The sequence below is a fragment of the Lynx canadensis genome, chromosome B2, assembly GCF_007474595.2.
Source record: "Lynx canadensis isolate LIC74 chromosome B2, mLynCan4.pri.v2, whole genome shotgun sequence".
Classification (NCBI taxonomy): Eukaryota; Metazoa; Chordata; class Mammalia; order Carnivora; family Felidae; genus Lynx; species Lynx canadensis.
In genome coordinates, this window is record NC_044307.1 from 32917660 (window position 1) to 32944170 (window position 26511).

Below are 26511 nucleotides of genomic sequence, written 5' to 3' on the forward strand. Positions count from 1 at the left end.
TCAGGGACAACAGCGCCGAGCTTTGAACGGGGCTCTAGGTGCTGTGGTTGCGGAGCCAATTCCCATTTTAAGAAATGCAGACTGCCTGGGGCATGATCCCCTCGGGGTCTCATTTCTCTCCTTGGCGCCTATTTCAACACTGCTATTCAGCCCCGGGATCTTAAGGAAAACCCCAGCGGGGTGGTGGGCGTGGAGGGGGAGGAGGGAGGAGGGGGAGGCTGGGGGTGGGGGGAAAGAGGTGAGCGCCCCCTGCTGGTGATGGGGGAAGGTAGTCTCACTGTAGGGACAGATCCTGAGCGGAGACAGGGAAAGACACAAAAGCAGTGTTTTCTCCATAGGAGGAGACGATGACCGTTTAATGGTTTTTCTGCTTTTTTGGAATGGGTTCCAGATAATGGCGGGAATGGCGTGGTGGTACTCCGAAGGGCGAGGAGGAGTCTTGGATCCAGTTTTCCCCAACAGCATGCTTTGTAGATTCCTACGTTTCTCCCTCCCTTTTCTCCCCTGCCCTGTGCAGCCCTCTCTCCAATTATTACAGAGTGTTTTGGCAGCGTTTCCTGGGAACCTGCAGCTGCCCTTGGGATGATCAGTACGTGCATAGGAAATTGTGGGAATGTGCAGCATGGAGGGTGTGGGTCCCATGTAAGGCTTGGGTGTTCCTCAGGACCATTCAGAGCACCCCCAAAGGACCATCCTTTTTAAGGGTTGGGGTCGTCTCGTTCCGGTAACTACTGTCTGTGGCTCACTTCTCGCAATGGTTGGGGTGGGTGGAAATACGGAATGGGGCTCATGTCTAATTGCTGATAACCTATGGGTAGAGGGAGCTGTGTTTCCTCTAAGGCCCCAGTTTATAAATAAATGAGCATCCATTAATGTAACATTAAATTAGAATGAAATTTCCCATCCAGTTTTGTTTAGGAGGCAGAAATCAGTGGGTTGACTGTGGAATTTTGCTGCGGATGTTGGAGCATGCAGTCACAAGGTGATAATAATGATAGTAATTTGCTTGTGCCTGTACCCTCATCTCAAGGCACGTATTACCACCTGGCTTTTGCAAAGCCTCATTGAGGTTAAAGGGCTAGCTGGAAGTTACTCAGCAAGGGGTTGAGTACAGAAGTCTTACGGCTCTCCAGCCCATTTAGACCTTGAGTTTGCCAATAAACAGAAAGTGGAGACCTGAATTCCTCGCTCTGCCACCGACTGGTGTGTGGGCCGAAAATGCCATCTCTCTGGACCTCAGTTTCCTCACCAGCACAAATCTTGCAATTCCGTGGGTCTCACGTGATAATTTGAACGGAGAATTTAGCCAAGGCACACGTTTTGCTACTGTATATGTGCCTTTTACAGCTAACTCCCTCTGAGCTTGATTTTTCCCCCCTTTATGCAATGACCCGGGGTTTGGCCTTTAAAAATTAAAATATTAAATAAAAGAGTCGTTTCTGTTTATTTGCCACTTTATTTGCCAGAGGGGGCTTGCTTGGGAGAGAGTATGTTCCTTTGGAGCCCGGCTGTGGGGCATGCAGATTCCGGGGTCTCCCTCTGGTGGGAGGGCGCTCCCAGTTTCATCCACCTTCCCCTGGAGCGGGCTGTCATTTGTCTGTTGGGGAAAAACACAGGAGGTCTGCAGCTTGGTAGATTCAGCGGGTCCACTTCTAAGCCTGGCCGCCAACCCAGGGAGGAGGGGGCGCCCCCAGGGGACGCTGGGCCAGGCTTCTGGAAGCTCTGCCTCTAGCTTTCTCTGTAGCCTGGGGCAAGTCATTTAACCTCCCGGTTCTTCCATTTCAAACACCAACTCCCCACCTCTCTCCTCTCCTCCTGGGGACCCTGAGAAGTAATTAGTGGCTGTTTGTCAGACAAGTCCTGGCTTTGCACAAGTGGCTCCGGCAGACCTTGAAGGGCAGACCTTGAACCGGGCAAGGCCACGTGGAGCTCCGGACTTCGATTTGTAGGACAGATAAAGAAAATGCAGGCTTCTGTGGCCAGACTGCCGCAGGGTTTCCTTCAGAGGAACTGCCCGGCCTGGGTGGTGTTTTGGGAGGGAACACGCGATCTGGAGCAGGGGAAGGGTTGGGTGGGTTGTCGTGGTCAGCTCTGCCAGGAGGGTGTTTGGGAAAGGGGCCTGAGCCATCAGGGCAGGGCCTCGAGATGCCCCTGGCTGGGGAACTGGGCCTCCCCGGTCCCCAGGAGCCATCTGAGCCCCCGCTCTGTGATCAGGCTTCCATCCGAGACGGGGGCACCCTTTCCCGGAGAAGACCACTTCATGTTCTCAAGCACAAGGCAGAAAAACAAATCGCCATCCCCAAACCCTGCTCAGATGCACTCTGGGAATATTAACGTGGGTGGACAAGGCTGAGCCCCAGAGGCAGAGGCGCCCTGCCTCCCGTACCGTTCCGGGCAGGCAGAAGCACCTCACTCAGCAGCCCTTCCAGGGCGGCCCGGTACTTTTCCAGCTGCCTGGAGTTCATCCTCGTTCCAATTGCCACAGGAGCAGTCAGCTGTGAAATAAGGCAGAGTTAACAAGAAGGAAGAGACATGGAGAGCGCCATTAACCCCTGGGCGCCTCACGGGCGGCAGGAGGCACTGCCAGGAGCCACACCACCCTGCGGCCCCATTCTGCCCCATCCTCTGGGAGCCTTGGCCTCCCAGGACCCGGCAGGGAATTCTGGCACCTCCCCCCAACTCGATCCAGGGGCCCGGATCCTGGGAGTCCCCCGGACTTGCTGCCCAGGGACGATCAACAAACCTCCCCTGGTGGGAAAGCTGGGACAGGAGGGGAGGGTCTGCAGGAACCCACTGCCCCCACCCCGCCCCTGTCTTTTCATGTGGGAGGAAACTCTCCCTCCCCCTTCTCCTGAGTAATGGTAACCAGCACCGTGAAGCCTTAGGGCGCAGGCGCCATTCTAAACGCTTCATGTATATTAAGCCTCTCAATAACCCTGTGATGTAGGGATCATTAGTGTCCCCATTCTGCAGAGGAGGAAAGGGAGGGCAAAAGGGTAGGATAACTCGCTCCAAGCCACACAGGTACTCAGTAGCAGAGGGAGAAGGTGCTATACCCAGGAGAGCTCACTCCAGGGTCTGTGCCCATGACCACCAGGTCTTCTCTAGCACCGCAGGGACACAGGCGAGACCCCAGAGTTGCTGTCTGGAGGCTCATCACCAAGAAAGGTGGTTGTGGCAGAGCCGGGGGTGCTGAGCTTGCTGTCACCCCCAGAGCTTCCTGGTTCAGTGGTCTTGGTTTGCAAACCAGCTGGCAGACTGGGAGATTGCCTGCCTGTCTGGGGAGCCGCGATGGAGGAGTCCCAGGCCCCCCACCCCCACCCCCCCACTGGTGGTGGGAAATGGGCTTGGGATGCCTGAAGGCAAGCAAAGGGTCCCCGTGGGCTCTGGCCTCCAGCCCTGCCGTGTCCTCACCTTACAATGAGGAGGCTGGACGGAATAATCTGGAAAGGACCTCCTGGCCTGTACATCATGTTCTAGAGGGATGGAAAGGGGACGACGGGTACCTCACCCTCAGCCTCTGAGAGGCATTCCACAGGATGTAACATGTGCTTTAAACTGCCTTGGGTGCGGAGGGCAGTCCTGAGGGAGCTCCCCTTTGCCAGCTGAACCAGTCACCCCCAGTTCCTCCTGGGGAGCCCAAGGAGCATGTGGGAAGGAAAGGCACACTCCCCTAACCCCACCACCCAGGGTGGTGACAGCACCGAGGAGGCCATGACCGACCTCCCTGTTTATGGACAGCTGATGGGGTCTAAAGACCCCTGGCTGGTGTCCAGCTCAGTTTTGCCCTGACTGTGACCTTGGCAAGGCCCTCGTTCTCTCTGCATATCAGTCTTTTCCTCTCCCAGGCCTCTTTACAGGGAAGTGTCCCTCCCCTCAGTCCTGGAGCCCTTCCTTCTCCATCCATACCCACCCCCTTAAGAATCCCACTGTCCTGGCTTGAAACTCCAGCTAATTGCCGATGCCTCCCACATTGATGTCTGCAGCCCTGAGCGCTCCTGAAGTCCAGAGGGCTATATACACCCGCCTTGTGCGACGCCTCCACCTGGATGCCCACCAGGCATCTTATAGTTCACAGGTCCTGTCTGACCTCCTGACCTTCCTCCTGCCATCCTGCAGCCAACCATAGGCTTCACCGTCTCCTGAGTGGCAAATCTATCCTTCCAGGTATTCCGGCCCCAAACCTCAAAGTTCGTTTTTACCTTCTCTTTCTTTATACCCTGCATTCGTTCTTTCAGCAAATCCTCAGAGCTTCTAACTCGAAATTATTTCCAGAACCTGACCACTGTGCTCTGCCTCTACCTTGACCACCCTGGGCTCTTGGATGTGCTAGCAGCTCCTCGGTGGTCTCCCGAATCCTGCCCTTGCCCCTTCGGGCTGCTCTCAACACGGAAGCTGGGGAGACTCTTGTAAAATGTGAATCTGATCATGTCCCTCCTCCGCTCCAAAGCCCCCAGCAACTCCCACCTCAGCAGAGGGAAGGCAAAGTCCAAACAATAGCCTACAAAGTCCACGATCTGGTCCCACCTCCCTCTTCCTCCCTGACTCCCTCTGCTCCAGCCACTCCAGCCTCTTCACTTTTCTTCCACACTCTTCCACCAGGCCTCCTCCTGCCTCGGGGCCTTTGCATTGACTATTCCTGCCACCTGGAATGCTCTTCCCCCAGATATCTTTGTGGTTGCCTGCCTCGCCGTCTCCAGGTCTCAGCGCTAATACCGTCTCCTCATGAAGCCCGCTCTGACCACCCTGTTGAGGTTGCAACCCATCTGCCTCCAGTCCCTGCCTTATTTTCCTCCACGGCACCTGTTAGGACCGGCCACATTGTGATGCTTGCTTCTGTATCCTGTCTGTAGTCTGCTGCCCGTCCTTCTGACATCTCATTTCCAGTCCCCCACTCCAGTGTGAGCTTCACGAGCTTGGAGGATGTATCTGTTTTGTTCACTGCCCTATTGCCAGGGCCCAGAACTGAGCCATGCTTCACACTTAGGGCTCAGCGTCTTCTCATCTGGATAAATGAGGCTGAGAACTTAAGAGCCGCGCTGGACAAACTCAAGGCTCGCTCAGGCCGCCACGATCTGTGCATCCTAACGCAGCACTGCGGGCCCCAGGTCCTGGGTCTTGACACTGTAGTCGTCTCCCAGGGCACCCTTGTCCTCTGTCTCCTGGTGACCGCAGTTGCCCCCTGACTCGTCTCCTGCCTCCACTTGTGCGGTCCCAGGTCTTTCTAAGTCAGATGAGATGACTTCCCTGCTGTGAACTGCCCAGTGACCTTCCAGACATGGTGCCTGGACCACTAGGCCCTGCCACTCTCTTGTCCTCTCCCAAGTGCGCCCTGGCCTTGGGGGCCTCACACCTACCACATGCTTCCTGAGCAGGGCCTTTGCTGGCACTTTTCCTTCTGGGACGTTCTTGCTCTAGCTGTTTGCATCACAGGCTCCTTCTCATCATTCTGGTTCCAAATCAAATAAATGTCACCTTCTCTGAGAGGCCTCCTAGCCAAAGCAGTGCCCCCAGCCCCCACCCCCTCACCCTCTATCATGCCTCCTTACCCGGTGCCTTATTTGAGATAGCTGTGTCATTGTTGGTGTCTGTATCTCTCCTAGGATGGAACTTGTTGCCTGAATGTCTGGTTTGCTGCTGTGTTCCAGAACAATCTGTGGCTGGCAGGGGGAACCCTTCCCCACACTAGGTTTCTCTGCATTGTCCCCCTGTCTGCTCACCTTGATAACTTCGTTTTCTTCTTCCTCTGTGGGCTCCACAGGGTCCAGAGGGCCCACTTCCTCAGACCTCTGCTGTACAATCAGGGATTTCTTTTGCCCTTTGTTCCGCTCCTTTTCCTAAGGGCAGAGCACAAATTTGCACAAAACCTGCCATCTCTCCACCGCCCAGATGGCCCTCGCCTGTCTCTGCCCAGGGTGCTAAGTGGTCTGAGCTTCCCACAGGCCAAAAGAGTTCTCCCAGGTGCCTCTACATGAGGAGTTCCAGAAACCCAACGGCTTACAAATGGCCCTCAGAGTCGTTCACCAATAGGTCAACTTGAAGAAGAATCCGTTCCTTTGTAGTTCAAGCATTGCACCCAGATTATTACTGTTAATTAAGTTAAAATGCTGAAAATAAGGGCTGCCCTTCATGCATATTAAGTGTGGAAATGTGTTTTTCTTCGCAGAGAGCCCATAAAAAAGGTGGCAAGACAGCCTCGCCTGGGAGGGCGCCATGGGGTGGCCCAGAAGCTGGAGTCCCTGGGAGGTGATTTATAAGAGGCGAGACAGGGAGATGAATTATGGAGGAAGGAGTTTGCAGCTTCTTCAGAGAAATCCCGGTGCCTGGCAATTCTGAGGAGCAAAACCACAGAGCGGATCAACGCAAAGCGTTCTTTGGTTGCCATTTTGCTAGTTTATGTTCTACCGACGTTGATTGTTTCTGCCCAGACCTAAACCTTATGTGACATCCTGCTTGCCAGGTCCCGGGGCACCGAGATCAGACACACCTCAATCCTTTGGCTTCTCTAATGACCCCCTTGGGATTCAGCTCTGGGCCTTGCCTGGGACACGGTGATTCTAGAACAATTGGTTGTCCCTTCTGGAGAGGAAGCCGGTGGTAGAGAAATTAGGTTTAGAGAGCCTGCTGCCTCTCTTCCATATTTCTATGTCTACCCCTGAAGAAGGGGAGCTGGGGCCGGCCTTGCCTCTGCAAAGGACATAGGCCACTGGGTATGTGGAAGCTTGCCCCTGACAGAGTATGGAGGTGCAGAGGCCATGCGACCTCCCAGAGAACGGATTCGTGTGTTTGTCCCTACTGGAGCCGAGTCTCAGGTGGGACACGACAGTCCCATCCAGCTCCTCTGGTCAAAGAGAAACAAATATCTGCACAAGATACTCAGAACCGCTTGACATCCAAAGTAAAAGGCACGGGGAGCCAGGTCTGGCAATCCAGTTTTCCAGAGGCCCTGCTGCCCGAGTTCCATTAAGCCTGTCTTGTTTTCTTCCGGGTTTTTTTTTTTTTAATATTTTTTAAAATGTTTATTTATTTTTGAGAGAGAGAGAGAGAGAGACTGCATGTGAACAGGGGAGGAGCAGAGAGAGAGGGAGACACAGAATCCGAAGCAGGCTCCAGGCTCCGAGCTGTCAGCACAGAGCCCGATGTGGGGTGCGAACTTGTGAGATCATGACCTGAGCCAAAGTCGGACGCCCAACCGACTGAGCCACCCAGGCCCCTTTTCTGGCTTCTAAAGAAGAGGCTCTGACCAGCACTCCGTGGGGGACCAACCCCTCGCCCCCTCCTTCTCTCTGAAGACCGCTGCTCAGTTCTCACCTTTTCCCTTCCGACACCCCAGGGAGGCTTCTCCCGCCTCTGAACTTAGCACTTAACCATCAGCATCACTTACTGGGCAATTAATCCCGTCCTGCCTTGTGCCGTGTCCCTTTGTTTTCTATTGTTAGCGAATTTTTCATACGATTGTATCTTGGCTCCTAAGCCTACTCCTTGAAGACGGAGGTTCCTCGACTTCCTCGCATGCCTGGCCTCTCACCCAGGGTGGCCCTTTGTACTACGGAGATGCTCAGCAAATATTTATCGGCGTGTTAATTGAAAATTTCCTCTGAAGGATGGGCAGGGTGGGAAAAGATGTCACTTGTGGGAGCCGCTGTCACCTTTGATTGGTGCTAGTGGGGAATGAAGGCCGCAGGGAGGCAGCTGGAGTTTGGGGTCAGCTTGGGTCTGGGTCCTTCATGATCCCCTCGATGTCACTGATGCCAGCTATGCAGCTGATTAAACGTGGGTTTCCCCCAAGGGACACTTGTGCCTTAGAGAGACTAACACCACTTCAGCGCTGAGCAGCTGTGAGTCACTTGGACCACGCTGGGGAGGCAGGCAGCCTGGGGGATTTCCTACCCGAATCCTCTGGAGCTCGCTGTGGGTGAAGATGGGAACGAAGGCTTCCGTCTGGGAGGCCAGCATGACGGCCACGTGCACCATCAGCAGGACAGCCACGGCCTTGCGGGACACCATCCTGGGGCTGAACAACGACAAGAAGCTCTTGTCAGGTTCACGGCGCACGCCCTGCCGATAGCTGTGACGTTGAGCAAGCCGCTCGGCCTCTCCTCGTGTGGGCCGGGTGTGGGGCTTTACCAGAGGAGCTCAGAGGCCCTTCTCTGCCCCAGAGAGGTGAACAAGTGCCTGGGAGAGGCCGTCCTGCCCCCGTCACACAACTGGGGGAGAAGCATCCCACACGCCAGCCACCCTCGTTGTTGCCGGTGAGGTCTTCCAAAGCTTCCAAAGCTCGTGAAGGGGGAAGGACTCCATGTCTCAGAAGAAAAACTCTAGATTAGCAACAGAATGGTGCCCCAAGACTCAGGCAGCCCTCACTGCTCCCTGGGATGGACCCAGGCCCTGATGACCCTGGGTGTCCCCGGGAGCACCAGGCGAAGACCTTGGGTCTGAAGAGAAAGAGGCTGGGACCCTTTGCCCCGGGGGAAGGCAGAGCCAGATGGAAATTTTCAGCAGGGAGCAGCCTCCCAGGGCTGGGAGTGGGGTCTCCACCCCTCTGGGGCCAGCGCATGCTCGGAAACAGGACTCTTTTGAGCCCCAGCTAGCTGCCTGTTGGTTACCATCTAGAAAGGACAAGAGTTCACCTCTGCCCCGCACCTCCCTCCACCCCACCTCAGAATGCCACGAGTGCTGGGGGTGCCTGCGTGCCTGTGTGGGGGCCTCCTGTGTCCCAGGATGGGAGCAGGTCTGGAATGGTGGGCCGGAAGGTGGGCCGCCGACAGTTGCCAGGGACCAGGTGGGTGTGGTGACCTCAAGAGTGCAACGGCTTAAGAAATGAGGTCAGAGGGGCACCTGGGTGGCTCAGTCGGTTGAGCATCCGACTTCAGCTCAGGTCACGATCTCACGGTTTGTGAGTTCGAGCCCCGCGTCAGGCTCTGGGCTGATGGCTCAGAGCCTGGAGCCTGTTTCCGATTCTGTGTCTCCCTCTCTCTCTGCCCCTCCCCCATTCATGCTCTCTCTCTGTCTCAAAAATAAATAAACATTAAAAAAAAATTAAAAAAAAAAAAGAAATGGGGTCAGAGAGTGCCTGGGTGGCTCATTCGGTTGAGCATCCAACTCTTGATTTCAGCTCAAGTCATGATCTCAGGGTCATGGGCTCAAGGCCTGCCTTGGGCTCTGCGCTGAGCATGGAGCTTGCTTGGGATTCTCTCTGCCCCTACCCTGCTCATGCTCTCTCTCTCTCTCTCAAAATAAATAAATATTAAAAAAAAAAAAAAAAAAAAGAAAGAAAGAAAGAAATGCGGTCAGTTGGGCAGGATTCAGGCCCTGGCGGGATGGTCCAGTGGCAGGGGTTGGTGAGGGCGCTTCCTGCTGGGTGCCAGCCTTAGTTGATTCCGTAAGTAATTACCCCGGTGCTCAGTGTCCCCTTCTAAGCCCTCTCTCACATGATCCTCCCACTCATCTGGGAGCAGATGAAATCTGGGGAAGGGAGGAAGCCTAGAGGAGTGAAGACCTAGGGAGGGGCCAGGCCCCATAGTGAGGAAACGAGACCAGGGGCGGCCCCTGCTGCAGCCCGGCGTGGGGGTGATCACAGGGTTGCAAATAAAGAGCTTTGGGGGAGTCGGCCCGGGGCTGCTGGTGGGAGAGGGTCGTGCCCTGGACTGGCCTCTAAGTTTCTCTGCGGGTCCAACCCCAAATCCCCCTCTGGAGAGAATCTTCTAAGGTTGCGGGCTTGCATCCTGCCTCTTCCCTGGGACCTGTCTCCTCCGTCATCTGAAGCCACTGCTATGAAGCAGGACACTCCCTCTGCCTTCTTGCGATCCTTCCTTCTGCCCCGTCCTACTTTCTCTCTCCATCTGGCGAACACTCCATGAGAAAGGATGAGAGAGCTCAGGCAGCCAAAGCCTCCCATGCCAGCTACATACAAATTCCTAGTGGGGTCAGAAGACCGCTCACCCACTGAAGGCGGACCCTCGGGAAGCCGAGACCCAGCCCCAGGAGGATCTGGAGGGGAACAGAGGATGGGTGGGGGGTGGAGAGCTCCCAGGCACTCTCCCCTTCCCCGTTCCTACGCTTCCCCGATGGTGCGTCTGTGGAGCCCTGTTTCCCTCCCAGTGGGGACGGATATGTCACATTTATGGCGTCCCATTTCCTTCACAGAGATGCTATAGAGCCCTTTTCATTCCGGTGTTTGCATTTCATTCGCTCCATAAGAATCAATAAAAACTTTAAATAAAAAAAGGCAAAATCCAATTGCTGCTCATTTTCTTGATCCAACTGGCAGTTGGCATGTCACCTACATTCATTTGTGTTTCTGGGAGCTCGGAGTGGGAGAGCTTTTCACTGTGTGATGAGCCAGTGACGTCCCTTTTCCATCTCCAGCGATGGGGCTCCAGCCTACAAGTGATCAGCTCTGGATAAGCGGGCACCTGTCTCCTTCCTCCCCACCCATGGTACCACCCGACCTGGCAAGAGTTGCCCCGTCCTGTAATCTCTCTAGGGACCAGCTTTCTCCTGAACTTTCCAGAGCAAAGCCTTCGTGCCAAGCGGGGTCCGGTGTCCATGCTGAGCCCTGGCTTCGGTACCTGGCCTGCAGTCAATGGCACCACGCATCCCAGACAGCCTCCTTTTTATCAGGATTTGCACCCACCCCTCCTCCCTCCAGCTTCCGTGCCTCCGGGGCTGTCCTGCCTGTGCTCCCACTATGGATGGCTTCAAGCTGCTTCTCTGGAAATCAGCTCGGGGCTTTCAGCCGGAAGCCTAGTTAAGTATTTGAAGGTGGCAGAGGGACATAGGGGAGATCTCTGGACTGGGCTGGTTTCTGCCTTGGGGCTCAGGCCGAACTGCCCCTCCCCCCGCCCCTCTCCTCTGTGGCTACTCACAGCAGCACGGTCTGGGTGGCACTGACCTTGTCTGTCTCTGCTCCTCCTTTGGTATCTGGCTTATCTGACCCGCCCTTATATCTGCTATCTGGCTGGTCTGATGGGCCCTCTAGCCCTCCCTTGGGAGCCCGTTAACCTTTGGCCACACCTTGGGGGCTTTGGGTGGGGAGCCTGGATTCTCGAAGCTCACGGAAACAACAGGCAGGGCCTGGCACGTCGTTGGACTTCTGGGGCTTTCCCGGAAGACAACAGTCAGGATTTGGTGGACGCCAGCTTCCACCCAGATGGCACTTTCCCGTCCACTTAGAACTTAGCTGCCGCTCAGAGGGTCATTTTAACAAAAGCCCTTTCTTTTTTGTTACTTAAATATATGATGTTGTTGAGTGTCTTCAGGCCAGCTCTTTAGTGATCGGATTCTCTGTTGGGCTGTCAGAGAGAGTGCTGTATTAGAAAGATAACTTGCCTTCAGCCTCCCCCCTGCCCCCGAAGCCCCTCACAAAAGAAAGAAAAGGCTCAGGAGTGTGTGGCAGTTTAAAGCGACTAATGAAAAGACAATGACAGTCTAGACCCAGGGCTGTGGAGCAACAGAGACTCTGTGGGAGCCAAGAAAGCATGTAAGGTGTGTGATACAGAAGGTTTATGGGTTTGTAGCTTAAATGGGGGAGATGAGACACCTATCCAGGCACGTTTCATGGTAATTGTATAACTCAAATGGTGAAGTGAAAGATTTAAACAGGGGAGAGATGACTGCAATCTGGAGTCAGGGCTTACTGCTGCTGCTGGCCAGTGCCGTTTCTGGAACACGGTCCGGGAATGCTTGACACGCATGTTCTAATGAAGCCTCAGCGATGCCATGACGTTGGTGCTCTTAACTGTCCCATTTTGCAGATAAGGTAACCGAGGCACAATGAAATAGCTCCTCGGTGACCCCACTGTAAGGTCTCTCTCTCTCTTTTTAAGTCAGCTCTACTCTCTATGTGGGGCTCAAACTCACAACCCTGCCCTGAGATTGAGAGTTGCATGCTCTACCGACGGAGTCAGCCAGGGACCCCCAAGGTCTCTCTATACAAGGGTCAAGGCTGGTCGTGGCCAGACATGGCAGAGGATGGGAGTGGGGGCTTCTGGGACACAGGGCATATGCAGGAATAAAGGATGGCATAGGATGGCAGGGTCTCCCTGTGGGTTGGGAGAGGGTCATTCTTGGGTCTGAGTGTGGGCGTTCTTAGAAACCAAGCAGAAGGATTTGGATTTGATGGGGGGAGAAACGGGGGCCCTCATAGTGCCTTGAATGGGCTTAGTGGTTGGGTCTGGTCATCAGGGCAGGGCGAGGAGAATCTGGGAGGTGGCTGGGACAGACTGAGGGTGAAGTCCAGAGGGTCTGGGCTAGCAGAGGCCATTTCTCCAGGAGAACCTCACTGGCCATTAGCACCTTCCAGAGACGCTGCCCCAAACATTCAGATGGGGATTGCTTCTTGTCCAGGAACCCATCCCCCCTCAGTCCTCCAGTCTGCTGTGGCTTTTCCTCTCAGAAAGAAACAAGTGCAGGTGCTTCAAACCCAGCCCACATAACCTCTAAACCCCCGGCTCAGCAAGGCTTCCGGCCAGCAGGGTCTCTGCATTCTACTCTGACGCCAGGTTAGACCTCGTCCAGCTCGCTGGATTGTCGCCTGTTGTCAGACGGGTGCACTGGGTCTCTGCAGTCTTTGAGATTTATCGCAGAGAAATTAGAGCTTAAAACGCCAGGGCTTGGAACTGAGATGCCACTCCCTGCCCTGCCCCAGGTTGCAAGAGTGGCTTTTAAGACCAGGTCACAGACCTTGGTAGGGACAAGGTTAGCAGGAGGGTAATGAAGGAGCCCACCACCTACCCAGGCTCTGGGAGGCTCGTCTGCACAATGGACTCCTGTGGGGCGGGGCGGGGGGCCAGGGAACACGTCAGTTTCTGTGTCTCTCATGCATAGACCAGGGGCAGGCCAACTATGGCCCACGGGCCAAATCCAACCTGCCACTTATTTTTACATAGCTTACGAGCTACAAGTAGTTTTTACATTTTTAATAATTCATAAAAATCAAAGGAAGAATAATATTTGGTGATATGTGAATATATATGAAATTCAAATTTCTGAGTCCATAAATAAGGTTTCATTGGAACACAGCCACTCCCATTCATTTGCTTATTGTCTATGGCTGCTTTGGGGCGACAACAACAGAGCTGAATAGTTGGGCAGAGACATTAAGACCCACAAAGCTGAAAAGATTTATTATTTGGGCCTTCTAGAAAAAATTTGCTTACCCCTGACTTCGACAGTGTCTGGAGTGTGGAAGGTGCTTGATATGTAAAAAATAACAGCCAGACATCAGCTTTTTGCAATCTCACAACATACACTGTGAAGCTGGTATGGATATTATTCCATTTTACAGGTGGGAAAACTGAGGTGAAACAATGGGCTCAAGGTCACAGCTATCAAAATGGCAGGGCCAGGATTCAAAGTTTGGCTTCAGAGGCCACTGTGTTTTTTTGCCGCTTGATGCTTGATGAGTGAGCAGGTAGGATGTCTACAGCTGGGAAAGGCCCTTAACAGTGAGTGCCTTGTGGCAATTCTACAAACCCACCACTTTCTCCTAAGCCAGGCCCACCCCCCTTCCCCCCTCCCCCCGCAAGGTATCTGAGCACAGTGCAGTCTGAGCTGACCACCTGGGACAAGCACAGGTTGTTCTGGTGTGTTCTTAGTTTTGGAGAGCCAGGAAGGGCTGCAGCTGGTGGGCCAGGCCGTCCACCAAGCACAAGGGGAAATTCGAAGCCTCTGCTCACCACCCCTCTGCACCAGGGCTCTGAGACCCGGGCCCTGCCTCTGCTGGGCCAGTCCAGGCTCTGGTCCAGAAACACTCTGTCTAAGAAATGATGGGAACCTCGGAACCCGAGACAGGCCTGCAGTGAGAGATGGGGAGAAAGGAGGTGCAGGAAACAGTAAATAATCTGGGATCAATTCTCTGGGCGTGAATTGCATTATCCTGGAACTCTCCCGTGATTCAGTACTTCTGATCCAAGCAATTTGCAATATTACAGTATGAGATCTGCAGTTTGCCCTGGAAGAAAGGCAAATCAGGGTTCACAGTGAGCCACTCCTTGGAACGTAGAGGAGGACGTGGACTAATGGGGGGCTCTGCTCTGGGGTCACAACCTGCAAAGATGAAGGGGCCTCTCCTTCGTGCCCCGCTTGGCTGTGGATCTTGAGGGTCAGCCCTTCAGGGAAAGTGTCTCCCCGGGGAAATGTCTTCTCTCTCCTCTCTGCTGGGTGCCTTGGCCCTCAACGTGTATTTTCCACGGTCACGGGTCGTGCTTCAGAAACGGAGCGATGGGTGGATAACAAGCCCAATAACGACTACTTTGTCTTTACCATGTACACCGTCTCTCCCTACAAATGCTCAATTAGTGGCTATTTTTCCAGCTAGAAACTGGACAAAAGCAAAAGGGAGGTATAATCTAATGTCCTTCATTCTCCAAACGGGAGTTGCCACGGACGTGCAGCGGCCGAAGCAGAGGGGAGGCGAAAAACCCACCCACATGTGGGCACTTGATTGCCTCTTTCCCCCATGTTGGGCAGAAGTATTAGCCGTTAAGCTCTCCTCTCCTCCTGACCTTGAAAATATTGTTTGCTGGGTACTGCCATAACATCTTCATTAATGGCCTGGAACAGGGAGGCAACGGCATGTTAATTAAATTTGCAGATGATACTAAATTGGGAGATGTAACAAACATCAGGAGGACAGAGACCTAATATGAGAAGACGTTGGGAGCTCAGAACTACAAGCTGGAAAAGGCCAGGTGAGCTGCTGGACATATGTCATCAAGGCCCCGGGGACACAGGATGAAGATATGGATGGCGAGGGGAGACCAGCAAAGAAGGAAAGCTGCAACTGGGGGCCCTTGGAAGGAGGCATGGAGGTGCACACATGGCTGCGTTTTCCAGATGGTTCCCTCAAAGAGGCAGAGGACGGTGGCCAGGGGAAGACAGAGTTCAGATGAGCCAAAATAGCCCCAGGATGGCTGGGAGTGCCAAAGCTTAAGGTATAAAAATGAAAAATGAAAGATTTCGAAAAGGCCGGCTTGCCCGAATGCTGGTAAGAATTAAATGTGCACCGCTGACGTTAAGCGCAGGCCAAGGAGAGGCAAAGAACACAGCGTCAAGTGCAGGAGTGGTGCGGGGGAGGGGTCCCTCGTGGAGCTGGAGGTGTGTGACTGGGCTCATGAGCAAAAATACTAGTTGATGGTGATGGCACTTGAAACTAGGGCAAGCAAAGCACTGAGAGATGTATTTTAGGCAACAACTGTGCCCTGGCCCATGGGACGCGGGCTTTGGTGACCTGTGGGGTATTTTTATTCTTTTCCTTCTATGGCTCAGGGTCTTTTTTCAGAAGTCACAAATGATTTGTCGAGAAATGATACACAGCGGACACCATACCCCGAGAACCCCTGATGTAGAAATAGTGTGCGTGGAAAGGAAAACAAACTCGGACAGGGTCTGTCCAGAATTAATGTCCAATTTGTTGAGCTTCTTGTGTGTTACATCTGATACTCGAATTAACATTCCTGCATCTCCGATTTCCTGTTGAGTCCATTCAATGTGCACCGACAACCTGGACCCAAAACAATCCAATAAAATGCTTTCCTGTTCAGTTCAGCTTTGTGGACTATTGACAGTGTGCACAGAACTTGGGGGCTCGGTTGAGTTTTACAATAGCATTCCTGCCGACTTCCCGGTCAATACTTCCCCGGGTGGTTAATACACTCCTAGAAATGTCCCAGTCGCTAACTTGCTTCTGGGTTCCCTTTCTATTTATGGGGGTTTATCGCCAAAGCTGCTGCTATAAAACTTCAAAAAGAGGTCACATAACTTTTTTTCCAGGGACAGGATGCAGGTGCTAAGAGCTGGGTCTATGGGCTGACTTTGGTGGGATTTGTTTTTTTCTGTTCTTTCTGTTAATTGAGCTGGCGACATCAAGTCGCCTTGTAATTGAATTTTAAATACATGTATTTATATTTTTATGGAGGTGATGGGTGTGTGTGAAGAGAAAGCAGATGGCTTTGGAAGTGACGAATTAATTATAAGGGAAGGCAAAGCCTCTGTCTCCTCTTCAACTCCTTCAGGGCAGGTGGCTCCCAGCACCCTGATCCGAGGGCACAAGGCATTGGAACACGGAGGCAGGGACAGCTGACAAATTTTCATAAATGATTAAGGAAGTCTGTGGTTGAGAAAAGTTTGTGCTTTCGTGTTTAAGAAGGAAAGAAGTCTTAGTAGAGGTTTTACGCCGTGTGGATGGGAGCCAAAATCATTTCAAATGTCAGCCTAATCCAGGGTAGATTCAGGTAAAAGGAGCTGGCTGTCCAAACTTTTTTCTTCCAGTGCATCAACCGACCTCTTCCAGTGACTCCCCCACATCTGCTGGGCTGATGGGTTTTGGATTTGGGGGGCTGCCAGCGGCTGCTAATGGCAACAGAGGGTCACATGCGGCTTCTGCGGTTGACAGCTGTGGCAGTCACACGGACCTCCTTCCCATCAGCCCACTCTGGAGGTGAGTGGCAGGGCTAGGAGGGGATTCTGTTTCTTCTGGGGTCCATGGCTAGGGCTGGGTGGCCAGGTGGGGTCTGGGCAAGTGTGGTGGACGGTGCACGGTGGAGGAGGGTGAGTTCACCCAGGAATTGAGCAGAAATTGTTTGCTGCTCAGGTCTGGTGCTCCAGCCCCTTCATAGATGTCTGGCTGAGCAGAGACCTGTTCTGCCACCACACTGAGCATGCGGCTCAGGTCCTAAACCCTCGTGGTCTCTTGTGTGCCACATCTAAGTGAGGTACGTGTCAAATGGGCAGGTCCTAAAATCTCAGTGGGGATAGTAGGGTGAGCCAGAGGCACCACAGGAGCCAGGACGGGGGCAAGACGAACTTGGAGAGAGTGATGTAGATAGATAGCGGCAAGGCTGGCTGCTTCTACCGGGATCTTAAACAAGAACTGCCCAAAGCAGCTCTGAAGACAGGGGCGTTAGAGCTCAACCCCACCTCCCCTGGCAGCGCCCATTCCTCTTTTTGTCCTTTTTTACTCCCTAGAGTAATATTCCTTTTGGAAGAGCAACGAAGTTACTGGGAAACTGCAGCCAAACAACACTGCAGGACTTTGAGAGAACGCCCCCAGGCCCCAGGCAAGGCCCAATCACAGAGGTAATTCATTTCATCATTATTCACCCAGGGCTCATCTCATGAATGTTCAACTGTCAGAACTGAATTCCACCCCAAAGAAAAGCTATCCTTAGAGAAGATTTGCAGTTGTTCTTTGTAAGAGAGAGAGAAAAAAGGGGGAATTTATTTAAAATGGGCACATGTAAGCTCCCAAGGGGCAGGAGGTATAAATTGCAAGAACAGCTCCAATCAAACTTGAATCCTCCCGGTTTAGGATTTTCCTAAGGAGGATGGAATATGAAAGGGAACCCAGTATCCCTACTCACTTCCAAGTCACATCAAGGCAGTCAGCTTGTGACAGGAAGATTACCTGCAGGAGGGCTTTATTTGATGGGAAAAGGGTTACCGTCATTTTAGCAGATTAGAAATTCTCTGGGTCTCTTAGGAATGAAAAGAAAATTCAGAGCTTTTACATGAAGGAGTGTGCATAAACCCCCTTTAGACGCTGGAAACAAAAGGAGGAAATGGCCAGACTTGCTTTGTGTTCAATACACAAGGTCATGAGGATCATGAGGTTTTTTTCTAATTTTTTTAAATGTTTATTTATTTTGGGGCGCCTGGGTGGCTCAGTCGGTTAAGCGTCCAACTTCAGCTCAGGTCATGATCTCACAGTCCATGAGTTTGAGCCCCACATCGGGCTCTGCGCTGACAGCTCAGAGCCTGGAGCTTGCTTCGGATTCTGTGTCTCACTCTCTCTCTGCCCCTCCCCTGCTCATGCTCTGTCTCTCTCCGTCTCAAAAATAAAATAAAAACATTAAAAAAAGTTAAATAAATGTTTAGTTATTTTTGAGAGAGAGAGAGAGAGAGAGAGAGAGAGAGAGCAAGGGAGGGGCAGAGAGAGAAAGAGACACAGAATCCGAAGCAGGCTCCAGGCCCTGAGCTGTCAGCACAGAGCCTGACGCGGGGCTCGAACTCACGAACCGTGAGATCATGACCTGAGCCGAGGTCGGACACTTAACTGACTGAGCCACCCAGGTGCCCCGATCATGAGTTTTATGATTCTCATTTTATGGATGGTCTTGCTGCGTTGTGGGTAATGGGGGGGAAGGGTAGGACTATGACAAAATCTTCAGCCATTGAACCAATCAATGGATAGTTAATGATCACCTATGCAGGGTTCGGCTCTGTGCTAGGCACTGGGTCGGGTGGGGGCAGTGGACACTGATAACATAAGCACAACACGTCCCTGCAGGACCATTTGCTCTGGTTGAGAAGGAAAGATGACAGCAAGGAACCAAGGCTGGACACCATGAGATGGCAGTAAGCTCTGGAGGACTCCAGAGGAGAGAACTTCCTTGAGGTCAGAGTCATCAAGGAGGGCTTCCGATGCCTGTGGGGTGCACGAGCAGTATGGTGGGAAGGCACATGAGCCTCAGAAACCTTCTCCACCACTGTGCCACCATCTCTCCCTCTCCCTTCTTTCTCTTCCCTTGTTGCTACATCCCTCTGCCCTCCGCACCTCCCCACACCCCACCTCCACCCTCCCCAGAGACTGAAGACACATTTCAGGCCAGCCGTGTTATTGGATTTTAAATGATGCTATGGCTTTTTAATTCTTGCTTTAATTGCCTTTCCATGCAGGGCACTGAGAATGGTTGATTACCAGGCAACTGGGCCTGGCGGTGACATTCCTTATCCGATGTCCCTTCAAGCTGCAGTGAAAGGGACATGCTCTCAGGGCCTCAAGGGTGCACTTTTCTTAGGCCTAGCCCTCAGCGTCCTCCAGCCTGCAGGCGCCTAAGTGGCTTCCCCGGGCCCGGGGCGCTGTCCGTGGTGCTGAGGATCCCAGGCTGCCCCGCTGAATCAGGCTCCCTGGCCACCCCAGGGCACTCTTTCCTGCCGCTTCCGAACTTGGAAGGCTGAATAATTTACACCAATGGGTATATTTCCTTTTTCCCAATGGACAACAAAACATCCCCTGCTGCATCTCTGGAATGATTACCCCTCATTCAAGGGTACTCAGTGACCCTGCTGGGAGCTGGGAGAACAAGAGAGGAGTGTGGGCAGGCTCCGCTGTGGTGTTCCTGCTGTGGGTGGTGTCCTCTATTAGCACGCAAGACAGAGGAGCCCTGAGAAGAAGAGGCAGCCCTGGCGCCCATGCCCAACCCTCCTCCCCTCTGCCTCTGGCTTTGTCAAGCCCGTATGGGGACAGGAGGTCCAATTTGTCCCCTTATCACTGATGATAGGCCCAGCACTGTGCCAAGAAGGCCCTACTTTGTCCTAAAACACAGCTGCTTATCAAGGCCAGGCTGTCACAGACAGTGGCACCACACAGACCCACGCAGGCAGATGCTGCGTGGGGACAAGAGGGCTCATTAGAGGATGAAACCGTCTGGGTGTGTCGCTAACTGTGCTGGTGGGCAGCAGGCCTTTCCTTCACCTTCCAGCTCACAAGCTGCCATCCCTGAGGTCCTGCCTACAGTCCTACCCCCCTGAGGTCCTACCCCCCCCCCCAGTCTGGGATCCAGCTTCAAGCTGTAGTCCATCCTGTCAGTTTAGACGAAAGAATAAACACTAGCGGTCATATCACCCCTAGGCACAGCTGGACCGGCCAAAGAACCTGTAGGAACACAACCCCACTGGCTTACAAGTAGTGAATCAGCACACCCCAAAGACACCATCTCCATGTGCCTGATGAACCAGATCTACCTAATAAAATCTCTAACATAAAAAATAAAGATATTTTTTGGATTCCAAGTTTCTTGAGATGGAAGAAACCTCTGGGGAGCCAGACAAAGCTCCACCAGAGCACCTGCTAGCGTGACCTCATGGGCCTCCAATCAACAGCATCCACTTTCTCAGGAGACCCTGGACCCCAGGTTTGCCCTTAAAAATCCTCACCTATGGGGTGCCTGGGTGGCTCGGTCAGTTAAGCATCCGACTTCGGCTCAGGTCACGATCTTCTGGTTTGTGAGTTCGAGCTCCGCGTCTGGCTCTGTGCTGACAGCTCTGAGCCTGGAGCCTCTGCTTCAGATTCTGTGTCTCCCTCTCTCTCTGCCCCTTCCCCCTCCCCCAAATAAATAAACATTAAAAAAATTTTTTTAAATCTCACTTACAAACCATCAGGGAGTTTGGAACTTTTGAGTGTTAGCTTCCTATTCTCCTGAGTGGTACCACACCAGTAAATAGCCTATGTTTCTTCACTGCAAACACTCGATGTCAGTTTTTATTGGCTTGCTGTGCAGTAGGTGGGCAAATTCTCTCTTGATTCAGTTATAAGCTCAGGTTCCAGGGAGGGGTGCCTATGCACCACCTCCCTTGACCCCTGCTCTATCCTGCTGGCTGCCTCTCTGGGTTTCTATCTCTTCTCTAAACATTCTTTGCTTCCTCTCTCATACCCCTTTTGTTGAGTAGCTTCATCAGATGGGCCCTTGTCCACAGATGTCAGCCACCTCTTTCTACCGTTTTTGTTTCCCCCGGAGAACTTAATCCACCTGGAAACCTCCTGTAAAAAGATCCATGGTCACAGTCAATGACCAGGGGACTGAGTGTCTGTAAGAAACAGGAATGCAGTCTATTTCCTTGAGGGCTAAACTCTCTCTGGGACAGAGGCAGGCAGAGGGCTGGGTCATGGAGGGGTGTATTCGAGAGAACCAAGGAGGCCACTATCTCTTTTTCAAACTTGCTGAGGCCATCTCCAGTGTGTGTCTTCTTCAACAGCACCAAGCAATTCTGTGACACCAGCTGGTGCCCTCCAATTTAAACTCAATTCTGACACTATCTCCCTCGAGGGCTCACCCCCACAAGACTGCCCTCATTTCAGATACCAATTAGAAGTCCAGCTTGTTACCTGGGCTTCGGACTGGCTGGCTATAAATCGGAGATTCCTCATGACCCTCTCTTTGGGTTTGATTTGCTCACAGAAGTCAGCTTCCGTGACTGGTAAGCTTATGTTTACCAGGGTATTATAAAGGATACAGATGAACAGCCAAATAAAGAGGTATGCAGGATGGGGTCCAGAAGGGTCCCAAGCACAGGGGCTTCTGTTTCAGTGGAACAGGGTACATCACCCTCTTGGCATGTGGATGTGTTCCCAGCTCATTAGCTCTCCGAACCTGTCCTTTTGTCTTTTTTATAGGAGTTTCATTACATTGGCATGGAGTTTAAATCATTGGCCATTGGTGGCTGAACATGATCTCCAGCCCCTCTCCCCTCCCTGGAGGTGGAGGAGAGGGGCTGAAAATTCCAATCCTCCAATAAGTGGTTGGTTCCCCTTGGCAACCAACCCCATCCTTAGGTGCTTTCCAAAAGTTACCTCATTAACATAAACCCTGGTGCAGTAGAAGGGGTTTGTGATGAATAACAAGGCACTCCTTTCATCTTTGAGGCTCTGGGGCTGCCTCAGGAGCCAGAAAACAAACATTGTAACAAAAGATGCTCCCATTGTTCTTCTCGCTTAGGAAATTCCAAGGGTTTTAGGAGCTCTCTGTGGGGAAGGAGGAAGACCAAGTGTGTATTGCTTATTATGAATCCCAATATCACTCCACCATTAGGGAGCACTCTCCTAAATGATGGGTGGGGTTGGGGGACTTCAGGACAATTTGGTGGGGTGGAGGGGCAGAGGCAAGAGAGCTCCCCCCAACCCAGACTGTCCAAGCTGGAGTGGGAGACGAGGAGGGCCCAGGGGCTGGAGGGAAGTCTTGGCAGGAGAGGACTCAGGAGCCAGAAGAATGGGGGCGGGCGCTGACATCAAGCCTCCCAGCCTGACATCGCCCGCATCCCCCCACCATCATGACACTGTCATTGTCAGAGCGGGTGTGACAGGCTCCACCCGGCAGTCCCACTTTCATCTCCAGCATTTTAATTCGCTGATTTAACATTTCTCCAGGACGAAGGATTGATTTCTCCCCCCACTTGATTTCTTAGGGTTCGTCTCTTCATTGTTTTTCTTCTAAAAGAATAAAGCCAAAGACAAGCACCTGTCTTTTAGGCTTTTGCTGAAATTTTGCAGCTGTGGATGGTGAAGGGGGGGGTGGTAGAAGGAGGTGCGTTTGGGGGAAGGCACACAGAGGGACTGGATTCCTGGGCCTGAAGTTGAGCCCTGCCTCTAGGAGAAGCACCCCCTGGAAGATGCTGAGCCTGGGAAGGAGGCGGGGGGTGGGGCTGGCTTTGAAGGGTGCCCCCTTGGGGAAGCAGCCCCACGCAAACTACCTTGACAACACCTGGGCTCTGAGAATGTGTTGGCCCTGAAGGTTGGCTTTGAGGTCACCCATCACAGCTGACTGGAGAGTGGCCTGGACACCTATTGGACACAGCAGCAGCTCCCTTACCCCTCCCATCCCTGTAGCATGGAAAGTGAAATGAGTAAGAGGACTGTGGGAAGCAGGGATCATGAGGCATCTTTCCTCTGTGAGGGTGAGCCCTGACACAGACTGTAGAGGCAGGAAAGAACTTGACCATATTCTAGAAACTGACAGGTCAGTGTGGTGTGGAGTGAACCACGGCAGGAGCTGGTGGGAGGTGGGTAAGCTGGGGATAAAGAGAAGGCAAGAGCTGGATCATGCAGTGCCTGAAGGTCACCTATGGATATTTATCATGCTTTGGCTATCCAGCATCCACCCTTCCTCCCTTCTGGGACAAGGAAGGGAAAGCGAGGGGCCAGATTCTTTCTCTCTTGGCTGGGATATGGCACTTGACCTGCCTTGGCCAGCTGCTCCCTCCTGCCCTGGACTTTGAGTCTCCAGTAGCCAAAGATGGGAAGAAAGTCAGGCTGTCTCTGGGTGGTGATGGGGAATGTGGGGCCTAGGAGCCTTGGGTGTGTTCTGTCTTGGCTGTTCCTGCCAAGAGATGCTTCTTGTCTCTTTTCCAAACCTAGAGTCTCCCGTCATGAATCCTGAGGGCTGATATCTCCCAGCAGAGCCTTTTTTTCCCCTTAAACTAGACAGAAGTAGTTGGTGTTACATATGAATGAACATATCTTGACTGACCCTGGACGGCAGTCTGGATTCAAATGGGATGCCACTGAGGGGTTTTAAGTAGGGATCTTATATTTTATTTATTTTTTTCTTCAAAATTTTATTTAAATTCTAGTTGGTTAGCATACAGTTTGCTTTCAGGAGTTGAATTCAGTGATTCATCACCACATATGACACCCAGCACTCATCATAACAAGCGCCCTCCTTCATACCCATCACCCATCTAGCCCATCCTCCACCCACAACCCTCCATCAACCCTCAGGTTGTTAAGAGTCTCTTATGGTCTGTTTCCCTTTCTCTCTCTTTTTTTCCACTTCCCATATGTTCATCTGTTTTGTTTCTTAAATTCCACCCGAGTAAAATCATATGGTGTTTGTCATTCTCTGACTTATTTTGCTTAGCATAATACATCCTAGCTCCATCCATGTCATTGCAAATGGCAAGATTTCATTCTTTTTGATGGCTGAGTAATATTCCAGTGTGTGTATATATATATATATATATATATATATATGTACATATATATATATACACACACACATATATATATATATGTATATGTATACCACATCTTCTTTATCCATTCTTCAGTCAATGGACATTTGGTTTCTTTCCATAGTTTCACTATTGTTGATAATGCTGTTATAAACATCAGGGTGCATGTCCCTCTTTGAACTGTATTTTTGTATCCTTTGAGTAAATACCTAGTAGTGCAGTTGCTGGGTCGTAGGGTAGTTCTATTTTTAACTTTTTGAGGAACTTCCATACTGTTTTCCAGAGTGGCTGTACCAGTCTGCATTCCCACCAACAGTGCAAGAGGTTTCCCTTTTCTCTGCATCTTATTTCTTGTGTTGTTAATGTTGGCCATTCTGACAGATGTGAGGTGGTATCTCATCGTGGTTTTGATTTGTATTTCCCTGGTGAGTATCTTCTCGGGTGTCTGTCAGCCATCTAGATGTCTTCTTTGGAAAAATGTCTATTCATGTCTTCTGCCCATTTCATAATTGCCTTATTTGTTTTTTGGGTGTTGAGTTTGATAAGTTCTTTATAGATTTGGGGTACCAACCCTTTATTAGATACCTCATTTGCAAATATCTTCTCCCATTCCGTCGGTTGTCTTTTAGTTTTGTTGATTGTTCCCTTCGCTGTACAGAAGGTTTTTTATCTTGATGGGGTCCCAATAGTTCATTTTTGCTTCTGTTTCCCTCGCCTTGGGTGATGTGTCTAGTACGAAGTTACTATGGCCAAGGTCAAAGAGGTCGCTTAGGCAGGGATCTTTTGAAAGATCCTTCTGGCTGCCGTGTGGAGAGTGGATTGTGGGGAGGCAGGAAAAGAAGCAGGGATACCAGGTGGGAGGCTACAGGCCAGGTGGGAGATGATAGTGGCAAGGAAACCAAGGATTCAAGATGTGTACTTGGAAATGGCTTTGGTGATGGTGGATAGATGGTGGATAGGTAGATAGGTGGATAGATGGAAATCAAGGATGGTGCTTAGGTTTCCGACTTGGATGCTGTGTGGACAGTCCTGAAGAGGACTGAGGAAGGAAGAATTGACGGGGCAGGTGGAATTGACAGTTCCATGTCGCACATTTTAAGTGTGAGCAGCTATCCCAACGAGGGTCGGAGCAGGAAAACAGAACTTTGCCAGGTAGTTCGACAGAGGGAATATAACATGCAGAACCAGTTACAGAGGTGCTGGAGAAGTTAAGCAGGAAGTGGGGAAATACCCTGGAGGTTGTTGATGGCAGGAATCTGCCTTTCTCCCCCGTTGCCCCTCCATAACGCCCTCCCCCCACCAGGATAGAGGTATAAGAGAAAGAGGTGATGGTACCAGCCCAGGGCTTGAGGCTGCCTGATGGGCGCTAGGATGTGGCAAAGGGGCTGCCCAAGGGGCCTCCCAGGCTGGAACTGGAACCGTGGAGGGGACAAACTGGGGAAGCTGAGGCCACAGCAGAGATGTAGCCACTAGCCAGATAAGCAGCGACAGGCAGAGACACCACAAGTCAGAGAGAGGGAAGAAATACCCTGGCTTCTCCTCTTCTCCCTCCTACCCGTCTCCAGCCATGGGCTCAGTCTGACAGGAAGCCAGCCGGCAAGGAGCCTAGGAAATGTCGTTTTCTGGGGGCAGCTCCTGTGATGCAGAGCAGAGCAGGGGGAGGGCGGGCAAAGCAGCAAGGGGGCAGCACCGATGTCTGAAATCACAGTGACAGTTTAACCAGTCTTCTTCCAGAAATATCTGTATTTTTAACATGCCCTTTCCAAAGGAATAAATCTCTAAAGAGGGGATTCAGGCATTCGGGACAGGTGAGCTGCGAGACCGGGGAGGCCTAAGAGTCTCTCCTAGCTTCCCTGCAGGGAGACCAAATGTGACCGATTCCATCCAGGACGATGCCCTTCCCGCCGGGAAGTCAGAACCAGCCTTGCTCGTGGTCTAGGAAAGCTCCCCCCGACCCCCCGCAACCCGCTACTTCCAGCCTCCTTCTCAACATCTTCCTGCCTTTTCGCAGGGACAAGGAAACAGCCGACTTGTCAGAAACCTGCCTCCAGGATAAAGAGAAGGAGGAGAAATGTGACTAGGAGAGTCATGAAGTGGTGATGACAGCTGCTGCTTAATATGGAAAGGGGATCCTAATTATTGCTTGGACAAGCAGGAAAGTAAAAAGTCAATCAGCCAAGAGAGAGGGCAGACACGCCAGTCAGGGAGGGGTGCCTCCCGCTAAGAACACTGGATCCCTCCACAAGGTGGAGGAGCTTCCGGTTGAGAGGCGATGGTGACCTAAAGGACATGAGCCACTCCCTTGCTCTGCCCACAGGGGGACCTCTGGCTCCCATGAGGAACGGGGTGGAGTGGGGGTGGGGCTGAAGCCTAGATCTGCATTCCGGTTCCAGCAGAAGAATGGGGCTTTGGGGTAGCCTTGGGCAAGCTGCCTCCCCTCCTCTCCTGGGGGGCCTCAGTTTCCTTCCCACTAACCAGATGCCTCCTGCTTCCGTCCACAGACTGGACTTCCTTCAACACCCACACAACCATGCTGGAGCGCCTCCCCACTGTGTGCAGGAAGTCCAGTCCAGTCTTGCCCAGGTTCCCCTCCTAAGTAATCCGCCAGCATCTCACTCCGGATGACCGTTGGTCCTGGGATCGCTGCCTCTGCCTCACATAGGCATTTTCGGACCAATTCCTTTCTCAAACTCCCTCCCTCCAAGCTGGGACACATCTTCCGCTTTACAACATGGAGGGCTCTCTGTGGAGTCGCAGCCATTTAGCTTCACAGATAGGGACTTTCGTCACCTGCTTGCCACCTGCTTTTTCTGGCCTGCCTCCAGGACTTTCCATCCCCCATCCCCCATCCCGGAATCCTCCCTGCACCCCAGGCTTGGTCCAGTTCCCTAAAAATGCAGGTACCACGTTGCTTCAGGTCTGGGCACGCTGTTCCCCTTGGCTGGGGTCCTTCAAGGTTGAGTGAAAATGCTCCCTTCTCTCTGGAAGCTTTCCCCGATTCCT

The 26511-nt window shown here is 52.4% G+C and overlaps 1 protein-coding gene across 1 annotated transcript; it reads right to left on the reverse strand.

The window, feature by feature from the left end:
* Window positions 1-1439: 1439 nt before the first annotated feature.
* MLN (motilin) lies at window positions 1440-10912 on the reverse strand. The gene is made up of 5 exons (XM_030314546.1): window positions 10869-10912; window positions 7891-8014; window positions 5721-5837; window positions 2387-2495; window positions 1440-1597 (listed from the first exon to the last, which is right to left on the reverse strand). The coding sequence occupies exons 2-5, from the start codon at window positions 8005-8007 to the stop codon at window positions 1590-1592; spliced, it is 351 nt and encodes a 116-aa protein (XP_030170406.1). The 5' UTR covers window positions 8008-8014; window positions 10869-10912; the 3' UTR covers window positions 1440-1589.
* Window positions 10913-26511: the final 15599 nt, after the last annotated feature.